The 21,168-nt window shown below is 39.8% G+C and overlaps 1 protein-coding gene across 3 annotated transcripts in view; it reads left to right on the top strand.

Moving 5' to 3' along the window:
- The window catches only part of pdlim5a (PDZ and LIM domain 5a), a 69,149-nt gene that overhangs the window by 37,122 nt on the left and 10,859 nt on the right, over nucleotides 1–21,168 (top strand). Inside the window, exons 5-8 of one of the 3 annotated variants that reach the window (XM_074671399.1) lie at nucleotides 938–963; nucleotides 1,969–1,989; nucleotides 2,628–2,800; nucleotides 10,564–10,600. In XM_074671399.1, the coding sequence (XP_074527500.1) occupies nucleotides 938–963; nucleotides 1,969–1,989; nucleotides 2,628–2,800; nucleotides 10,564–10,600 (257 nt within the window). The remainder of the gene's footprint in view (nucleotides 1–937; nucleotides 964–1,968; nucleotides 1,990–2,627; nucleotides 2,801–10,563; nucleotides 10,601–21,168) is intronic. The other 2 variants (XM_074671400.1, XM_074671398.1) reach the window with 2 other exon arrangements.

Here is a 21,168-nt window from a genome sequence, read left to right on the forward strand (position 1 = left end):
CTATAAAAAGCCTCTCTTTGCTTTTTCAGGGGTGTATGAACCTCTTGAGGTTGTGTTACATTCTAAATTCATTTGGGATAAAGATAGAAGTCTGTCCCTTCTGCCTTTAAGTTCACAAATTTGTCCTCATCAGCTTTAGATTTTTTGTTACGCCTAATTTACCATTCTCATCTTTTTAGTCAATCATTCTTTTCTCAACATATTTTCAGACTTATCTCATTTTTTTTATCCCCAATGGCCCATCTCCACAGGCACAGTGAGTGTGCCTTTACCATGATGTCATGACCATAGTCTACTTTTTTTTTTTTTTTTTTATAAGATTTACACCTAAATGGTGTTTCTTCACATATTGACACACTGTTTTTTTCACCAAATTTGGAATAATTTTTGTAATTTGCCTTAAAAAAAACAGGACATCTTTGAATGGCTACTGCTGTGACGTCCGGTTGTTTTTCTGTCAGTGACAAACAGCAGACACCAGTTGTCTGCACACCATAATCTTTCACCATGCAGCAATGTGCACAGACACACAGACAAGCTACATTTCAATTAAAGGCTTCTCCTGCTGTTGACATTTAATAGAAAAACCTTTTGGAAGCAATTTTTAGATCACTTTGTTTTGTTTGTAAGGCTTTTAAATGTTTTTTTTTAACACAAAAAAAAAACTTTTTCAATTTTTGTTTCTTTTAAAAAACAAAATTTCACACACTCACAATAACCTTTCTGCTTGTCAAAAAACTAACCTTTATTTTTAGCATGAAACGTGAAGAAGCATGTGTGCCTATCCTTACATCTTGCTTGCATGCTATTTTGAAATACGTGGTCTGTTCAAAATGAATAATTAAATGGCAGCTTTCAGATTTTTTTTTTCATTCTTGTATATTGGTGTTCTTTTTCTTCCTCTCTCTCTTTCAATCCTTTTTCTTCTACTTTACAGACTGGCGCACCTCCCAAAGTCACAAAGTTAGTCTCTGAAGCACGTGTTGGACTTATTTTCTGTCGTTTTGGTCACCTGCCTCTTTGTTTAGCTCTCTATATGTCTAATTTATCATTATATTTGCATGCAGCTGACTTTTGATGTCCAAGCTTTGCACAACTCTCATACTTATTTGAAGTTTATTCATCTGTTTTTCAACATTATGTTGGACCTTTAGCACAGATGCTTGCAGCTTATTAAAATGCACCTCAGATTATATGAGAAGCTTAGCCTTAAGTCTATCTTTTACCTCAACTATAAATCACAACTGTCAATATTAACACACATTTACACACAGTATTGTCACACACCACCAGTGAAACTGTAAGTGTGTGATCAGACTCACACAGAGCTGTCAACGCTCCCACACCCACATAGTTGTTGCTGTGACAGGAACGTGTTGAGAGACCCTCATAAATCACTCTATTCAACGTGCTAGGTGAGTGTGTTGGAGGGTCGGTGTATTTATAGGTGATTTATAGACGGCAGAGCCTGAAAAGGATTCAGTATCCCTCTGTGTTTATATGAGTGTATTTGTCCTCAGCTGGTTTGCTGATGGCTAATTACTGAAGGGCCTGTCAGCACCATGCTGTTAAAAAAGCAGGCGGATACACACGAGTAAAATATATGTGGTCAGAATTAGCACACTTTAGACCAGACTTATATCCCTTGCCTATAAAACATGTTTTCCTAAACACAATTTCTACCAATTCTGATAATATCTCCAAATACTTCCTGTCAAAATAATCAACATTGTACAGAAACACTCAGATTGATATCATAACCCAGCAGCTCCACCCTGTGGTGATGTTTATCTAATGATTTGTGTTGAGAAATGGCTTTTTGTTTTGCATGCAATACGTTTTGCGGTCCACATTTTCTTTAACTTTCCTCCATTCCTTTTGCCACTTTATGCGTGTTCAATTTTCTCTCAAGTTATGAAACTTTTTTTCTAATACTTCATCTTCTCCTTTACTTTACTTCCCTAAAAGTGGACCTCAAAGTATTTTGAAGTAAGTGTTTTGCTTTTATGTTGTTGATATGCTGCTCTGTCCTTTTTGTATTTCTCACTAACTCTGTCCTGTTTTTCTCTGACGTTGATTTTTTTAAAGAAAACCTCCACCACCAAGGTATCAGACTGATTAACACCCAGAGCTAAATTAAATTAACAAAGTGTGGCGTGAAACCATCTTTTCATCACTTTTCTTGTCTAATCAGCTCTAAAATATGGATTATTGTTTACTGCCATGAGCATCTCTATTTCATGTAACCTGCTGTTCAATACAACTTCTCTAACTAAAAACATGCTCAGTATACAGTAACAACCATGCCACATTAGTCACTTTAATCGCCTTTCTTCTCCATTCTGAAGCTTGGTTTGAACTTCAGCAGGTCCTCTACACCATGTCTACATGCCTAAATGCATTGAGTTGCTGCCATGTGATTGGTTGATTAGATATTAGTACTGACGAGTAGTTTTAAATCATTGGTTATCGTCAACCTTTAAAAAGTCCTTTGAGCCTTTATTTTGATAGATCATAAAATTCCAGAGGAAATGAAAGCAGTAGTCTTTTGTGTTACTTAAATTAACAATGAAAGGGAAAGTGAAATCAGACGGTTTTTGCTGATTTCATCACTTCTGTTCCTCCAGAGTTCCCAGGAAACACATCGTAGACACAGACATCCATTTTTACCATGTGCCCACTCATGCTGATGCCAGCAGGAAGCGCATAATGGAGGACACAGAGGACTGGCGCCCTCGCACTGGCACCACCCAGTCCAGATCCTTCAGGATCCTGGCTCAGATCACTGGCACTGAAAACCGTGAGTCAGACTTTGAGTGGGGGGTTCAAAGTGGCAATGTGTACATGGTTAATTCCATACAGAACACAGAGCAAGGAAACACACTCCATGATGTTTGAGGCCAATGAAAATCCTGTGGTCCGTACATGAAATTCTCATTTTGTTTTTGTTTTTTCCCTGTTATGTATAGAGGGATTATCAGTCTATGTCATCATAAAGATGCGCACGCATCTCGACCATAGAAGCAGCATTTAGCTCCATTCATTTAAACTAGTAAGCGTTTTTTTAAATACTAAATTCAACCTTTTAGAAGCATCAAAATGTACGGTTGTTCTGTGGACAGCTGTCAAAAACAATACTACACAATAGAGGCAACTTCTGTCAAGTTTTGACCATCACAGCGTAACCGGTGTTTCAGCGTTAATAGCAACCATGCTAACTGGAGACTCTCAGCGACGGCAGCCGTGATTAACCATAGACTGAAAAAAAAATGAACGTCCACTTGCTCGGCTCGAAGTGAGGTCTCCACAAAAACTGCTCCTCCTGGTGACTGGCTGCAGTATAAGTTTAAAAAATCCAGCTTTCCAGTCATGCCAGATGGGCTGTGGTCAAACCTAAAAATAATTATTACACCTCTAGAAATGTTTCTCGCATCCGATTGTTGTGGTGATTTGAAGATATACTTTAGCTGTCTTGTATTCAAGTCCTCTTTTTTCCGAAAAATTTCGTTTTCATTAGTTATAATAAGAGGTTAAAAACAAGGCTTTGTGTAACATTAAACGATGATTGACAGCTGCCGTTCTCGTGTAGTTTTTTCGGGAAATGTAAGATATGTCGGGAGGTAGAGTCAGGAAGTGATTAGACTCTCGAAAGAAAAAATAATAACTAGAAAAGCAATTCCTGAAGAAATTGCGCTGTGAATGCAGAATGCTGAAGCAGCTTGCGCTGAACTGCTAATGCAGAATGCTGAACATGAATGACTGAAGATATGTCTGAAAATGGCTGAATGAAGTCTTAGATAACTCGCGCTGAAATGCTAATGTAGAATGCTGATCATGAATGACTGAGGATATGTCTGAAAATTGTTTTAAAAACTCCTGTAAAAGCTTGCGCTCAACTGCTAATGCAGAATGCTGAACATGAATGAATGAGGATATGTCTGAAAATTGTTTTAAGAACTCCTGGAAAGCTTGCACTGAAATGCTAATGCAGAATGCTGAATTAGCCTGCCATGAACTCTTGGATGAAAGGAAATAAATGGTCGAATAAATGGAATGGATAAAGGAATTTAAAGTTGAAATTGTTGCGTCTATTCAAAAATTAAAGGGATGTATGAAATTTTAAAGAACATTGATGGAAATAATGACCTGACTGAGGGGAAAAGTAAGTCGGCTTTCTTAAACCCTGTTAAAATGTAATCCTGTGTGTCCTGTGTGTGAGTTTTTTAACCATGTAAGCCTGTAGGCTGAGGCCCATCTGAAGCCAGATGTTGCCATGGTGATCATTGTTTACCAACTGCCATCAGAGAGCTGGTGGAGTCTGTTGATTCCCAACACATTCCCTTTGAAATCAGGGTGTAAAGGTGCTTGCAATTCTGACAAAAAGAATGATGATGAAGCATGAATCAGTGTAATCTAAAATAGGATTTAAAAGTTTGAATGGCTGAATCAATTCAGGAATTAAAGGAAGGAATTTAAATTTAAAGAAAAAAATCTGGGAAAATAAGGAGCTGACTCAGGGAAATGGAAGTCAAATGCTGTTAAAGTGTGATACTTTCTGCCCTGTGTGTGTGTGTGTGTGTGTGTGTGTGTGTGTGTGTGTGTGTGTGTGTGTGTGTGTGTGTGTGTGTGTGTGTGTGTGTGTGTGTGTGTGTGTGTTCAATCATGTAAACCTGTCTGCTGAGGCTTATCTGAAGCCAGATTTTACATTGGTGATCACTGATAAATTAACAGACACATGCTTGTCTTTGTTCCTGGATGTTTTGATGAGTTACTATAAACAGCTGCATGAGATGAAAGGTTTCCACGGTGACCAGCTCGTCAAGGGCAGCAGGTGCAGGTGCACAACTTTGCCCTTGTTACAGTAATGTTATGAAGATTTTGTGGCAAAGCAAGAGTCCGAATCTCCTGTCACCTTGCCAAAACCGTGAGGGCTAGCATAAAAATGAACACACCGTAGGAATCCTGAGACCCAGAGGAAGCTGTCAAACTAAATTTCATGCATGAAGGTCAAGAAACAAACCCACGAGAGCGATAGATAGATGAGGGAAAATTTACTGATCTCTGAGAAAACCCCTCAGGAATTAACATGGAGGTATATGGGGATTTTTTTGAACTTCTCATGACAGTTGGCCATTTTGTGAAAAAGTGCTCCATCCTTTTGTTTTAAAAACCACTTTTTCAGAAGCAGGACAAGACTACTTACATGCTGAGGGCTTATTTGTGTTGATAGCTCAAAAAATGTGGCCAAGAGAGCAGTTTACCCAGAAGTTTCTCAGGTCTTGTTTCCCCCTCTCCGTGCTCTGTCGTTTGAATCTCCCACTCTGAGCCAAAACATTCCGTCCAATACACACCAATGTTAAATGGCTTGAAGAGCTGAAATGCATCATTACCTTTGAAGGGTCATTGTGAAGAAACTATGAATGCTAGGAAACATTTGAAACCCACTGAATGAAGCCAAAAGATAGCTGAATATTTAAAAGTTTGAATGGAGTTTGTAGCTGAATGTATGACTGAATGAGAAGGGTTTGAAGCAGGCTGAAAAAATGTCCTGAAGGGAGGAAATTTTGAAAATTCCTCATTCATCTCTATGAGACCAAAAAACGCACAAATTCTGAAATATCTCGAAAAGTATTTGTGAAAAGTGTCTGAAGAGTCATAGCCCCCTTGTCCCAACTGAAACACACATTTTGAAGTTTGAACGGTGAAAATCGGTTGAAGTTTGTCGGAGTTTTAGCGGTCCAAAAAAGCGGGCGGAAGAATGAAGAAGAAAAAAAAAAAGAATAAATTTTTTTGTCACAGAAGAACATATGCCGTGAATGCATTGCTGCATTCACAGCAATTAACAGACACATGCTTGTCTTTGTTCCTGGATGTTTTGATGAGTTACTATAAACAGCTGCATGAGATCAAAGGTTTCCACGGAGACCAGCTCGTTAAAGGCAGCAGGTGCAGGTGCACAACTTTGCCCTTGTTACTGTAATCTTCTGAAGATTTTGTGGCAAAGCAAGAGTCCGAATCTTCTGTCACCTTGCCAAAACCGTGAGGGCTAGAATAAAAATGAACACACCGTAGGAATCCTGAGACCCAGAGGAAGCTGTCCGTCTAAATTTCATGCATGAAGGTCAAGAAACAAACCCACGAGAGCGATAGATAGATGAGGGAAAATTTACTGATATCTGAGAAAACCCCTCAGGAAATAACATGGAGGTATATGGGGATTTTTTTGAACTTCTCATGACAGTTGGCCATTTTGTGAAAAAGTGCTCCGTCCTTTTGCTTTAAAAACCACTTTGTCAGAAGCAGGACAAGCCCTCCTCCATTTTGATATATAAAATGCCTATGTGGAGCGAACATTGTGACCAAAAGAGCAGTTTACCCAGAAATTTTTCAGGTCTTGTTTCCCCCTCTCTGTGCTCTGTCGTTTGAATCTCCCACTCTGAGCCAAAACATTCCGTCCAATACACACCAATGTTAAACGGCTCAAAGAGCTGAAATGCATCATGACCTTTGAAGGGTCATTGTGAAGAAACTATGAATGCTAGGAAACATTTGAAACCAACTGAATGAAGCCAAAAGGTAGCTTAATATTTTAAAGTTTGAATGGAGTTTGTAGCTGAATGTATGACTGAATGAGGAGCGTTTGAAGCAGGCTGAAAAAATGTCCTGAAAGGAGAAAATTTTGAAAATTCCTCATTCATCTCTATGAGACCAAAAAACGCACAAATTCTGAAATATCTCGAAAAGTATTTGTGAAAAGTGTCTGAAGAGTCATAGCCCCCTTGTCCCAACTGAAACACATGTTTTGAAGTTTGAACGGTGAAAATCGGTTGAAGTTTGCCTGAGTTTTAGCGGTCCAAAAAAGCGGGCGGAAGAATGAAGAAGAAGAAGAAGAAGAAGAAGAAGAACTAGAAAAGCAATTTCTGAAGAAATTGCGCTGTGAATGCAGAACGCTGAAGCAGCTTGCGCTGAGCTGCTAATGCAACATAAGCTGAACCTGAATGACTGAAGATATGTCTGAAAATGGTTGAATAAGTCTTGAAAAGCTTGCGCTCAACTGCTAATGCAGAATGCTGAACATGAATGACTGAAGGTTTGTCTGAAAATGGCTGAATGAAGTCTCAAAATGCTTGCGCTGAACTGCTAAAGCAGAATTCTGAACAAGAATGACTAAAGTTATGTCTGAAATCATTTGAATTAAGTCTTGAAATGCTTTTGCTCAACAGCTAAAGCAGAAAGCTAAACATGAATGGCTGTAGGTATGTCTGAAAATGGCTGAATGAAGTCGTAAAAAGCTAGTGCTGAACTGCTAAAGCAGAATACTGAACATGAATGACTGAAGTTATGTCTAAAAATATTTAAATTAAGTCTTGAAAAGCTTGTGCTCAACTGCTAATGCAGAATGCTAAATAAACCTGCCATTAACTCTTGGATGAAAGGAAATTAATGGATGAATCAATTAAATGGATAAATGAATTTAAAGTTGAAATGGCTGCATCTTTTCAAAATTTGAAACAATTATTTAAATTTTAAAGAACATTTATGGAAATAATGACCTGACTGAGGGAAAATGCAAGTCTCATCTCTGAAACACTGTTAAAATGAAATTCTGTGTGTCCTGTGAGTGAGTTTTTAATCATGTAAGCCTGTCAGCTGAGGCTCATCTGAAGCCAGATGTTGCCATGGTGATCATTGTTTACCAACTGCCATCAGAGAGCTGGTGGAGTCTGTTGATTCCCAACACATTTCCACTGAAATCAGGGTGTCAAACTGCCTAAAACTGTGACTAAACCAAAGGGCCGATAAGAAAAATGATCACACCGTAGGAATCCTGAGACCCAGAGGAAGCTGTCGATCTAAATTTCATGCATGAAGGTCAAGAAACGAACCCACCAGAGCGATAGATAGATGAAGGAAATTTGACTGATCTCTGAGAAAACCCCTCAGGAATTAACATTGGAGTACATGGGTGCCGGAGCTGACGTTGCCCGACAGTTGGGCATTTTGTGAAAAAGGGCTCCATCCTTTTGCTTTAAAAAACACTTTGTCAGAAGCAGGACAAGACTACTTACATGCTGAGGGCTTATTTGTGTTGATAGCTCAAAAAATGTGGCCAAGAGAGCAGTTTACCCAGAAGTTTCTCAGGTCTTGTTTCCCCCTCTCCCTGCTCTGTCGTTTGAATCTCCCACTCTGAGCTGAAACATTCCGTCCAATACACACCAATGTTAAATGGCTTGAAGAGCTGAAATGCATCATGACCTTTGAAGGGTCATTGTGAAGAAACTATGAATGCTAGGAAACATTTGAAACCCACTGAATGAAGCCAAAAGATAGCTGAATATTTTGAAGTTTGAATGGAGTTTGTAGCTGAATTTATGACTGAATGAGAAGGGTTTGAAGAAGGCTGAAAAAATGACCTGAAGGGAGAAAATTTTGAAAATTCCGCATTCATCTCTATGGGACTGAGATCTCGTAAAACGTTGAATATCTCGGAGACTATTTGTGAAAAGTTTCTGAAGAGTCATAGCCCCCTTGTCCCCACTGAAACACACGTTTTGAAGTTTGAACGGTGAAAATCGGTTGAAGTTTGCAGAAGTTTTAGCGGTCCAAAAAAGCGGGCGGAAGAAGAAGAAGAAGAAGAAGAATAAATTTTTTTGACACAGAAGAACATATGCTGTGAATGCATTACTGCATTCACAGCAATAAATTTTTTTGTCACAGAAGAACATATACTGTGAATGCATTGCTGCATTCACAGCAATAATCATTTTTGTCACCCAGCTCCATTCAGATTCTCCCAGAATCCCTCATCGTCTCTACTGCACAGACTCTGGCTCCAAACGGCTACAATGGTGGCGCCTGAGACGGCGGTATTTTGGCTTCAAAACCGGACAATGATAAATGGCGGAGCCACGCTGTCCACTCTATATACAGTCTATGTGATTAACGGCTGACAGTCACCAGTTAACAGGGTCACACTTTACACTGTTACACCAGAGACGTCTGCGTGTGTGTTATTAAATGTGTATTCTTTATCCAACCTCAGTTAACCAGGTTTGACTGCAAACAAACAATAATAACTGCTGATACTCTAAATACAGATTTGACTTTGTTTATTTAATGAAAAGTTGGTTTGGGGCTGAGGCTCTGACCAAACATGGGCTCAATGTGGACAGTAAATAACAGTGGCGTGGCGTGGAGATTTTTTTGAGGAAGCCAAGTGAGACAAAGCCTGTTATCTGTATTTTTTATTAGGGAGTGGGGTACATAAAAGGCTTTGTTGCAGTTTGTATCGCTATTTCATGTAACGGACCTGTTAGAGTGCCCAGAGAGCGCTCGTTTTACTTACTTCAAACACCGACACACGCCCTTTAGCTCTTCCACCCTCAATCACTCATTCACACACGTACATTGTCCTCTTGACTTAGCTTAAACATCGTATTAATTAATTCAACCGCCCACTTAGACGCACAACCGGCCGCTTCATGAACACTGCTAATGTGCTAACCTCCCTGATTTCATTCAGTGGCTCGAGGATGACGATACTGTGATTTGATTGGTTTGAGGCCAAAGACGGGGTGGCTTCCCTTGGCACAGTCTTGGTCAATCACAGATGAGCAGTGTCATGACCACGGCCTCATCTGATTGGTCAATCATTCTTGTTTTTTTTCACCAAGGGATGCCAACTCTGCTTGGCTTCCTTGCGGACAGCAACGTGCAGTATCGTATTTTCACCACGCATTCGCCACAGAACATTTACGAGGGCGCTGTTTTACACATTGTAAAATGCTCAATAACTAGAGGAGAGAAATAAGGAGGAGATGGCGGTGACAAAACACAGAAGAAGTATCGAAACTGTTAAAAAGGAATATTTTCATTAAATCACAGCTACAGTCTAAAAAAAGAGAGGAAGCATGGCTTCCCTTGGCCCCCGGGAGAAAACGACACTGGTAAATAATGAGTGAACCTATAAATTATGATCAACAGAAACAGATTTTATGACCAAAGTAAAATTAGGGAATATTATGAAACGATGTTTACATCCTGGTCTGTCACAGTCTGATAAGTGTCCACGGATAATGCAGTCATGAGCATCGAGTGAGAGCTGTGTTTTCTCTCTGGGTACACGCTAGGTTTCTCTGCTAAAACGTGTGTCCACCTAATATCTGTCCACGTGTTGACCTCTTCTGTCCACTCACTGCTATTTCACAAACCTGGGAGCATTTTACCGTCCCTCAAAGTGATGACATTAAGTTAAAATATGTGTTTTTCGGTGGTTAACTCCTCCACATCGGTTGACAAACCATTATACTCTGCAGTGCTTCTGCACCCAAGTTGCGCGCGCATCCGTCGTTGATAAACAAATAATAATATAATAATCCCTCTATATGCTCTCAAAGTCTTTTAATTCAGGGAATTTTCTTATTGATTATTCATGATTCGTACAAGAATGGATGTTAATTGTATTTATGTCGAAAGCCCAACAATACACCACAACAATTAATGTAAAAGGGAGGGCATATCGTGTAGAGTGACTCATAGTTATTTCTATTCTTTCTTTTGCAGCTCAAGCAGAAGAAGCTGACGCAGCCAAAAAGACAAAGTAAGTGCACAGCAATCAAGACTTAGTTTTAATAACCTTAGAATATTTGCATCATGGAATAACACAACAAAGCTAAAATGAAATCATTAGACGCTGTGTTTCATATTGCTTTTAATGCCATTGTTTGATGTATGTCACTTAACCAGTGGCTCAAACACATAATGACACCCTAGCATGTAAAGGCAATCATGGAGCTTTTGGAAATCTGGCCCCAGAGCTCTGTGGCACAGATCTGGCAGTTATATTGATGGTGTATTGGTTTCCTGCTTCCTGGCGTTAGGGAAGAAATCATGTTTGAGTTCTCTAGTCAGAAGCCAGACCTCTGTGGACTACGAAGTATGTCCGTTCCCAATAACTTTTAAAGCTCCAAAAAGTAGTTTCAATTCAACCGTCCTCTCTAATTGCTTGAAGTATTTTGTTTTGTGGTCAAGGGGTTGCTTGATGGGATGTATTTTGTGCTCCTAATGGTTTTTGGTTGTGTGCATTAGGAGGATGGTGTGACAGTCTTTGCGTGCTGCATGTTGTACAACCTGTTGTTGTGTTGTTGACAACCATGGCTGGACTGTGTGAGTGTTCTCAGTGTGATGTGATCCAGTGGCTGTTGGTTGCTCACTTGGTTTGTGGCCAAACATCTGATTGCTGTGTCTCTGTGACCATTCGAGCTGACATGACATGTTGACATTTCTGCTGTCTGTTTGTGTTGGTTTGTGGCTTCATGGCTGAATTAAATCATCATTTCAGTCACTGCAGACAATGAGTCATGGGCTGAATTTGGACCCCGAGTTAACCACTTGTACTTTTTCTTTCTGTGTGTTGATTTCTGTCATTTTTTGATGATGACAGCTAAACAGCCCATGTCAACCACACCACAAACCTCTCTGTGGATCATCAGCCCCATCTTTGTGCAAGCAGCTTTTCATGTGGCATGGCTTACAGTGTGTCTCATTAGTGGAGAAGCTCTCTACTTTTCCTAAACCTCTCTTTTTGGTGTGTTTTTGTCTTTTTCTCTCCCTGTGATGGCAGAGCAACCAAGACCACCACTCGGTTGGTGATTGGCCCCAAGTACGGCGAGCTGAGAGACTGGCACCATGGAGTGTCTGCTCGCACCCTCAATGTTCAGTAGTGTGTCAGTGTGTATGTGTATGTGTATGTGTGTGTATGTGTGTGTGGGCATCTTGTAGGTGTGGTCGTCTGGTTCTGAATATGTATATCATATCACATTAGTTTGATTCAGCAGGTGGTCATTTGTTTGACTGTTGAGGGTTAAAGTCTGTGGACTCATAGAATAAAGGAACTAAAGCCCGGATCAATGGAGTGAACACATCCAAAGAAACTGTTGAAGTTCTCCGTGTCAGCTTGTGTCCATGTGTGTCTGTATGAGTGTGAGCATTTGTGGGTGTGTGTGAGTCAGCTTGTCCATTACTGTTATTTAAAGTGCCTGTACTGGCTTTGCTCAGACATGTTGCCCTGTTGCTTTGATACTCCACTTATTCCGTCACTAAAGGTGTTTGTCAGATGCTTGAATAATCTGTGTTATTAGTGTGTGTCCCCATTCATTTATACACAAGACGATGATTCATTAAATCATAAATATGATTTGTCAAAAAAGGGGGAAATTTTTCCAAAAACTGATGAATGGATACTTAAGTTTATCTGGCTCATTTATTTAGCTTCCATAACTGGCCAACTATTAAATGTCAGACTATGATATAAACAAATTTGTTTTGATGTCTCCCATTATGTTTTTCATCCTCATTTGGGCCAATGTAGAGAGGTGCTAAAGAGTAGTGACTTTCTGTCATGGGAATACACTAAAAGGCCAACAGACAAAAACCAACAGAAAAATGCCAAAGATTCTTAATTCAGTTGAAAACAGATTAAAACTGTTCTGTTAGCATAGTTTTAGCTTGATTGTTGAAATATGCAATTGTACATAGTTTTGATTTTGTAAAGCATTTTGCAACCCTGCCATCAAGTGTTTCACAACCCTCATGAGCAGGGGTCCCCAAACTTTTTCCCGTCAGAGCCAAACAACTTTCCCTTCTCTGACGGTGGGCCAGGGTCAGTTTGTAAAAAAAAGTGTGAGGATCGCAGAGGTGTCCAAACGTAAATATTTATTGTTTCCCAGAAAGCCACACATAACCAAATATTAATAACCCTTTCTGGGATCTTGACAGGAAAAAACAGGAAACAAATAATAATATTATTAATGAAATTTATAACACTATTTATGAAATAAATGATAATTAAATAACCCTTTTCAGGTTTATCTCAGAAAAAAGACCATGAAATATCAACTTTCTTGTAGACACCACTGTTTGCAGCTCTCTCTCATTAACTTCACTGTGAAAACCAGAAAGCAAGCAGGCTAAGAAACCAAACTAAGTGATTCAACACCTACCAGCTCAATACATTTCTCTACCAGTATGGTTGTGTAACAGGATTTTTTTTTTTTTTTTTTTTTATTTTATTTTTTTTAAATGGAGGGGTTTCGGAAAGGGCACAAACTGCAGAAGGGTGGAAAGAAAGTTAGGTTTTATGCATGTATAAGTTTTGATCATGTGGCCAGACTGGAGAAAAAAAAAAAAATCATATATATATATATAATGCACCTCTGGTATTGTTCAGGGGGCCGGGCAAAATGTGGAGGCGGGCCGTATCCGGCCCCCCGGGCCATAGTTTGGGGACCTGCTCAAGAGGGTCCTGGCCCCACTTGTTTGAAGTAAAAGTAAAATTAACTTGACATAGAGCAGGTCAACCTGCACCATCTACTGGTGAGAGCGTGAAACAAAGTCTGAGCAGAGGTGGGAATAAAGGATATGTAGCTCCGGCAATTTGCACCCTGAGTACACCCCTTTCTGTTTACGCAACTGGATTTTCACTTTCATACAACACAACAAAATGTGGGGCAGTACCATACAATTCAGTCTAGTATGAAACAATGTATTAATAGACAAACCCTCAACAATATCTAGTGAGTCTTGATACTGCTGCTAAAAAGAAGGCAACAAAAAATGGGTCGGTCAAACCTGCTGCCCTGAGCATTAGCTAGTGCATCACATTTCTACATCCTCATTGTTTTCTGTACCTCGGTTATGTAGATATGAAAAAATGACAAAGAAGATTTGTGACAAGCTTCTGGCTAGGCTTTGAGTGAACTCTGAAGGCTTGTTTACATCAATTTTATCTGCTATGGGCACTGTTTTAGAGAAAAACTGGCTTGAGATATCACCGCACCTCGAAAATAGAAAGTGTTTTCATCTTGTTATGCATGTACTGTATGTACTGTATATTTAAACTAAGGGCTTGAATATCATGCTGCCGTGACAGAATGTTCCAGATTGCTGCTTTAAGACATTTGTATGGATAAGATTAATGTAAGTGAGGAGGGATCTCTGCGCTGAGCAGGTTGGGTAGCTTTCAAGGTTGGAAAGTGTGTGTATAAATGCTATAAATGGCTTGTAATGCTAAGATTTATTACTTTGAAGCTCTTGCTTTGTAAAATGTTCATCAAGTGCCTTTACATTTATTTCATCCTTATGTTTGTTTACAGTGGATAATGCAGAATTTTATCTCTAATAGTCTCATTTCTTCAGATTGAAGTTGTGTGGGAATTTTAAAAAAGCTGGAGTTTGAGTGCTTGTATTTCTTCAGTGTGTTGAGTTTGCAAAAATATTAGTCTATATATTCTAATAAAGCCTTCACCTTTTTCTTGTTCCCTTTCTTTCTGACTCTCTTTTCTTCCTGTATTCATGTGCTCTCTTGTTCCGGTCCTACTTCACTCTTTCCTTTTACAGTTGTCTTACTGAGTCCCAGACAAACACTGTGGAGTTCAGGTACAAATCAGCTAAAGAAGTGACACTTATTTTTACTCCAAACTTGTAATACTGAATAGCTGCACATTAAAGAAGTCACTTTTAAACAAAACAACTCCCAATTTATTTTTTTCTGTTAAATCACAGAAACTAATCGACTACTGTGTTCAGTGTTTGCACCATTAACAAGTACTGAGTGATGCAGCACTACAGTGGATGATTCACACACTTTTTTTCAGCCCCTCATTAATGAATGCTGTCCCAAATCTTGTTTTGAAATTTTTTAAAATCTAAATTAAATTATTTTAGTTTTGTGTAATGCTCTTTTGTCTGCCAGAATCAGATATCCAGCTGATCAACACTCCAGCCAAGACATCAGTGAGCTGTATAATGTTGAAGCTACACCCACCTCTGATCACATGGTGCATCAAATAAACCCACAGCTGTCTGGCTCGTCGGCTAGACAGAAACAGCCAGAGGAGGAAACTACAAAGCCCTTGTTGAAAAATCAACACCAAGACAACAACGCATCACCTGTAGCACCTCTGCAGCTGGTCACTTTCCCCATTCCATATTCCACTTCAATGGACGTGTTATGTCAAATACATCAAACTCATTTTTCAAATATGAACCACTCACTGGCTCCTGTGCTGGTACCTTTACCATTCTCTGGTTCAACACTGAGTCAAAAGACATCATGTCAAACCCAGGGTACATGTAATACTTCTCTTGATGCTGTGTTTTTACCAGCAAACTTCCCACAGTTTTTAAGACAAGGTTCTTTTGGTGCCCACACTCCAGCATGTGGATTTCCTGTATTTCATGCATTGCCAGCTCAGGGACAATACTTGACAAATGGAAGTGACTCCTCTATAGTGGCACCAGAGGTTTCTTCTGATGATACGGTCTCTGTCCAAAGACTGCTTACTCCTCATAGTTCAGACTCAGGGCCAACAGCTAGAAGGTACTGTGAGGCTTTGATGTTTCATTAAAAAAAATCACAGTATCTCTCTAAATCTCTTCATGGCTACAATAGTTTGATGAATAATACTCATTTCTTTGACTTACAAGCAACACTCCTTTGGCACCGCTAGAGGGCAGCACAGACTCAGGGATGCTCAAGCCCATCAACCTCTTGACTGATCTCGGTGGTGGCGACAGCAAGTTGTACAGACAAACTCAGACGGAGTCCTTTAAGGCAACACAAAGTCAGCTTGGCCTTTCTTCTCACTGCAGGTGCTGCACAACACTTCCAACTTTTAAGTGAACTTTTCAGTGATGGGTTATGAAATTGCTTTTCATCTTTCCAATCTGTAATGTCTGTCCTCCATCTGTCCTCACAGCTCTCCAGTCCAAGTCAATAATCATCTGTCTCGTTATGCATCTGCACATAATTGTGCAATTTCCACCAAACCTGTCAGGTCAGACTAACAAGAGTTTTACCATAACCTTGAAAAACAGTCAGTAGGTTCACATCTAGTGAGCACAATGCCAAGCTGTAGTTCATACTAATTACTCGACTGTTTCTTTCTGTAATCTCTGGGGGAAAAACAAAAACAAAAACAAAAAAACTATCACAAATTCCAGAAAAGAAGTGCACTGTGTAAAATGTTAATACAGCTTTAAATGACCATGACCTGGATGACTGATAACCTTAACATTCATTTAAAACCCATATTTGATTTAAAACAGTACAAAGACAACATATCAAATGTTGCAAATGCACCACCTTTTCTTTTAACACCATTATCTTATCGTATGGGAACCAGGGAGACCAGCTTCAGGAGTGAAGAAAGCGAAATGTTGACCTGCTCTTCCCTGACATAAGATTTAAGCGGCTGCTCAGTTCAGGGTCTCCCTTGTCATATTTTTTTCATTTCATGATGCTTGAAATGTTTTCAGTAGCTGACAAGTTGGGACTGCAGGCAGAGCAGTTTAGCACCCAGACTCTTTCCCCTGAGCCATGCTGTTGTAATACATGCAGTAATACTTCTTGTGCATTGTCTTGTTGAAATATTCAAGGTCTCCCCTGAACAAGGCATCGTCAGAAAGGCTGTATATGCTATTCCAAAACCTGTGTATATGATGTGTAAGCAATACCTGCCATACCTCCCACACCATGGGTACCTCTGAATCTTTGTACTGTCACACTTGCTGGCTTTGAACTGTACACTGATGTCATGCCACATACTAGAGTAGGCAGCATCCATGATACCCAGAAAGGACGTCCAATTTTTTCCCAACAGACCACAGGCAAACTTTGCTACTTACCCTTAGTCTATCCAGAGAGCCCAGAGAAATTCCTGGCACTTATGAATCATGTTCAAACAGTAGGTTTCCTCTTTGCAAGGTACAGGTAGTGGTTTTAGAAGTGGTTTAGAACCCATGTAGTGATTTCCACTACAGAGCCATGTCTGTTTGCCGTACCTCCTAAAGCCTTAAAGGCAGGGTTGGCAGTCCTGAAAAAACTAGCATGAATTTGAATGTAGCATCTCGTCAGGACTCCGTCTAGCCCTTCCTCCCCCTCCCCTTGGAGCTCCTCCAAAGAAACACCCCCGCTCTCATGCACGAGTGCCGCTGATTCGCAACTATGATTGTGAATGACTGAAAGATAGACTCAGCACGTCATTTTATGGTTTGCACTACGTCGAGTCATGTCTCATTTAGAGGTAATGAAACACCAAAATGTTACAAGGTAAAGCTAAAAAACAAATAAACAAACATGACTTTTGTTAGTACTCGCAACTGTCATGCTAGCATTATCCGAGGACTAGTTACCAGTAATCGGGTTATGGGTAGTTTCTCTGCTATTTTTCTGCAGAGTGTGAACCTGTACACCCCTAAACAGGAACACGCATTGAGTCAGTGCACGCTGGTGAAATGTACGCTCAGGAGGAGGGCAAAACAGCAGGACGGGATTTGATTGGTTTAACAGATTGGCTCCTAATCGATGTGATTGGCTGATGTTTTCCTGGGTTTTCTCCTGCTGTAGATAGCAGATATTGCCATCGGGACATAAAGATCATTTTAACCAGTATAACAAAAAAATCTAAATCAAGCTACCAATTATACCTTTAAGATCAGGGTATTGGTTTTTCCTGAATTTGTTTCCGTTGTGAGTATTATTCTGAAATGGTTGACCTCTGCCCATGAAGTCTCTCACACCTTTTTCCATCTTTGTTCGAGAAAACTCAGCCTCTCTGGGATGCCATTTTTTATACCCAGGCAGGTCACAAACCTGTTACAAACAACCAAAAGTATTCTGAAAATATTTAATGCTGCTAGCATCAAATCTAAAGTAAGCATGATGGTTTTTTTTTTTCTTAAAGAAACCAGTTAATTTTTTTTCAGTTTCAACATTTGATATGTTGTCCCCAAAGTAACTTTAAATAGATGTGGGCTTTAAATCATTTGCCAACCACAAAAACCTTTTTGAAACTTGGGTTACATTTTGATCATGAGTTTGGTCATTCTATCCTAATTTCGCCACAGTTCACTGTTTCGATGCGTAAGTCACTGGATCAATATTGCCCAAGTATTGAAGTCTAAATGATCAAACGCCTGTTGTACAGTATATTTAGGTAAATATGTTGGTATTTATGAACTCAAACACAGGAGAGAGCTCTTTTCAAATCCTCTGGACTTCCTGCCCAGGGCTGCTCCCTGCCCTCCTCCTCTCACCTCCAGCGCCCCCAAACAGCCCACACAAAACCCACATGCTGTGCATCATAGTGCAGAGCAGGAGAGGTAAAAGTGCTTCTATCCTTATAAAGCCTTTCCTCTTTCTTATTGTATTGTTTGATGATGTTATCACCTCTCTCTTAACATGTCATCACTGTGTCAGGAAAACTTATCAGAGCAGTCCCCTGGCAACGTCTCAGTCTTTACTGGACGCTCTGCTCATCACTCCAATCGTTCAAGCTCATCCTCTCCCCTTGAGGAAGAAGAAGAAGAAGAAGCGGCATAGCATCAGTGAGCTGCACCTGCCCAAGAACAAGAGGTAGACAGGGCAGACTTGGACAAAACTGGATTTTACTTTGTTGCTGATAAAAAATAATCTTTTTACTGAAGGTTCTTATTTGACTCAAGGACAGATTCTTCAAAATGCAGCTTTTTTGCAGTCATAGATTTTGTATTCAGTTTTGTCCAGGACTTAGCCCCAGAAAGAGTGTTTTCATAAAAACAACAACACAAACTTGAATATAACATTTAGACAATTATTAAATCAGTGTATCAGTGTGATGGGATGCATGTAGCTTAACAAAACTAGAAGTAATTGCTTGAAATCCAAGAAAACTAACAGGTGGGAGCACAGTTTTTGGATGAGAAGTTGTTGAGTTTTATTTTGGAATGTATAGCATACTATCAGTGTTTGACACCATTTAGTAACTGTAACTTTCCTCAGTGAATTTACAAAATTGAGAGGAACATTAAGCCTATTTTAATCCCTTTAGTTTATACAATACTGTTCACTACAGTGAAAGTCATGTCAGGCCTTTCCATGCCAACACCAAAAGACACGCTCCATATGTCTCTGTGGAGACATCTCACAACAACTATGACATTCTGTGGTCACTGTGAAATGACTTGGCAGCATCTCACACGGATCACTCATTGGCTAGTGGGCACAACTGTACACATTTAGACCATGAAGAATGAAAAAAGTGTGTGAGAGAGTTTGAGTGGGTGTCTGGATGGATAGATGTCTTTGTCACTGTGAGTGTGTGTGTGAATGCACATGGTGGCATGGGTGGTATAATGTGTGAGCGTTGAATTTGATCCAAAGAATATCACAGGGGTAGAATTATAGACCATCTGTTGTGTGGTGGAGAGAGCTGCTGGACAGCAGTCAGCTATGTTAATGGACCATTTGTTCAATGCTCAGTATAACCAACGCATTTAGGAGACGCACAATACAAGTTCATGTTGGAGCTACAGCACACATGGGGTTGTTTTACATATGTAAACGTTTGAGGGAGTCAAACGTACTCTTTCTGCCTCATTATCACTCAATACTAGCGAACAAGTACGGTCATTTATTGGCTGAACACAATGCTAATAATACAGGGCAGATAAGGAAAAGCAAAGACAAACTGCAAAAGAAATTCACCATTGTGCTGCATTAATGAGGAAGTCGAAAACATTGAAACAAACAAGTGAAGACAGAGACAAATGAGAAGAGTCTAAAAATGTCTCTGCTGCTCGACCCTCCAGCCCCTCTTACACAATGCCATGAGTCAACAAGGTTTATATGTGGCACAGTGTGTCCAGATGGTCAGCATGCTAACCGGCAACTATTGAATCAAAGCAGCAGCTCCCCCATCAATCAACCAATCACAGCCTTACAGAATACAATTACGCCGCTGTGTAATTGTCCTGATTGGTGGAGAATATTAACGAGCTGTGCTGTAATTGGCTCTAATAAATGAAGGACTGGGGAGTATCTTATTTCCTGCTCTACTTGTCACCTGTTGTTATCCAGTTAGTATGGCTAATGTGAATGCATGTTGTTAGCTTCTTGTTCTCCCTGATCATTTTAATGGATGGCACTGTTGCCTAAGTTTTAATGGCAGTGAACGGGGGACATTTCTTCTATTCTTTACAGAGCAGTTTTTTTCTCCTTAATAAGTTTAAGGACTTAATTTCCTTTATAACTTATATTTTTGTTTTCAAGCTTTGGGTTGAAGAGGTTCTAATATGAATGTGAGAAGGCAGCTTGATTAAAAGTATAAAACAGAACCTTCTCTTGGATTAAGGTTCATTTTCAAAATAATGTTTAGCTCTTCCCCTGTAAATACAGAGAGAGTTAGAAGCTACTGTGAGAAGTTTTTATCTGTACATAAAGCCATCCATAAACGATACTGATCCCTCACAAATGCAAACACCACCACCAACATGTATCCTATTTTTGAATGATCATTACCATTATTATTACGAAACCAGTAAATAACCAGAAATAGAATAGAATAGAATAGAATAGAATAGAATAGAATAGAATAGAACTTTATTGTCAATGAAATTGAAGTCACAGCAGCAATCAAGAAAGCAAAAGTAAGAAAGTGTATAGAAAGTGCAAGAAAATGGATGATGACAGCTTGTTCATCATTCTCCAGTTCAGCCAGCCTCCACCTCCACAGGGTCCAGGACTGAGCTTCTTCAGTCATGCTCCATCTCTGTCTCCTGGATCCTGTCTGTTCACAGCAGGTGAAGCTCTTCCAATGTGACGTTGGTGTCTGGTGTTAGCTCCGTTAGCCATGTCTGTGGATAGCATGATGCTATTCTGCCCTCTGGTATTCCCTCTGTTGCTGGGTTAGCACAGCTAGCTTGTCCATCTTATTGTAGATAGATCTTATGTTCCCAATAACGATGGATGGAAGGACAGGTCCATGTCATCACTTCTTAGCTCACATCTGAGAACCAGCACGTCGTCCTCACCTCCTTCTTCTCACCTTGTGGGAAGACATCAGGCCTTACACCAGTTAGCATTGACATGCTACAGGCAGCTAACAGCGAGTTCACATGTAAACAATGCAGCCATGGTTACATGTAGGATCTCCAGACAAACACAGGAGAAAAAGTAGTAAAAATATCACTGAAGCCACAAAACCATTTTGGTGTCCATGACCAACAAATGAGCCATACAAAGTAATGATGCACTCCAAATACAAAGATTACGAAAAAGAGACAAAAATATACACAATTTTACACTTTTAATGTAAATTAGATCTTTTGGTGACTCTTCAAATGTAACAT

The sequence above is a fragment of the Halichoeres trimaculatus genome, unplaced genomic scaffold (genome assembly GCF_033239565.1).
Source record: "Halichoeres trimaculatus isolate MK-OKI-2021-1 unplaced genomic scaffold, fHalTri1.1 fHalTri1_scaffold_5, whole genome shotgun sequence".
NCBI lineage: Eukaryota > Metazoa > Chordata > Actinopteri > Labriformes > Labridae > Halichoeres > Halichoeres trimaculatus.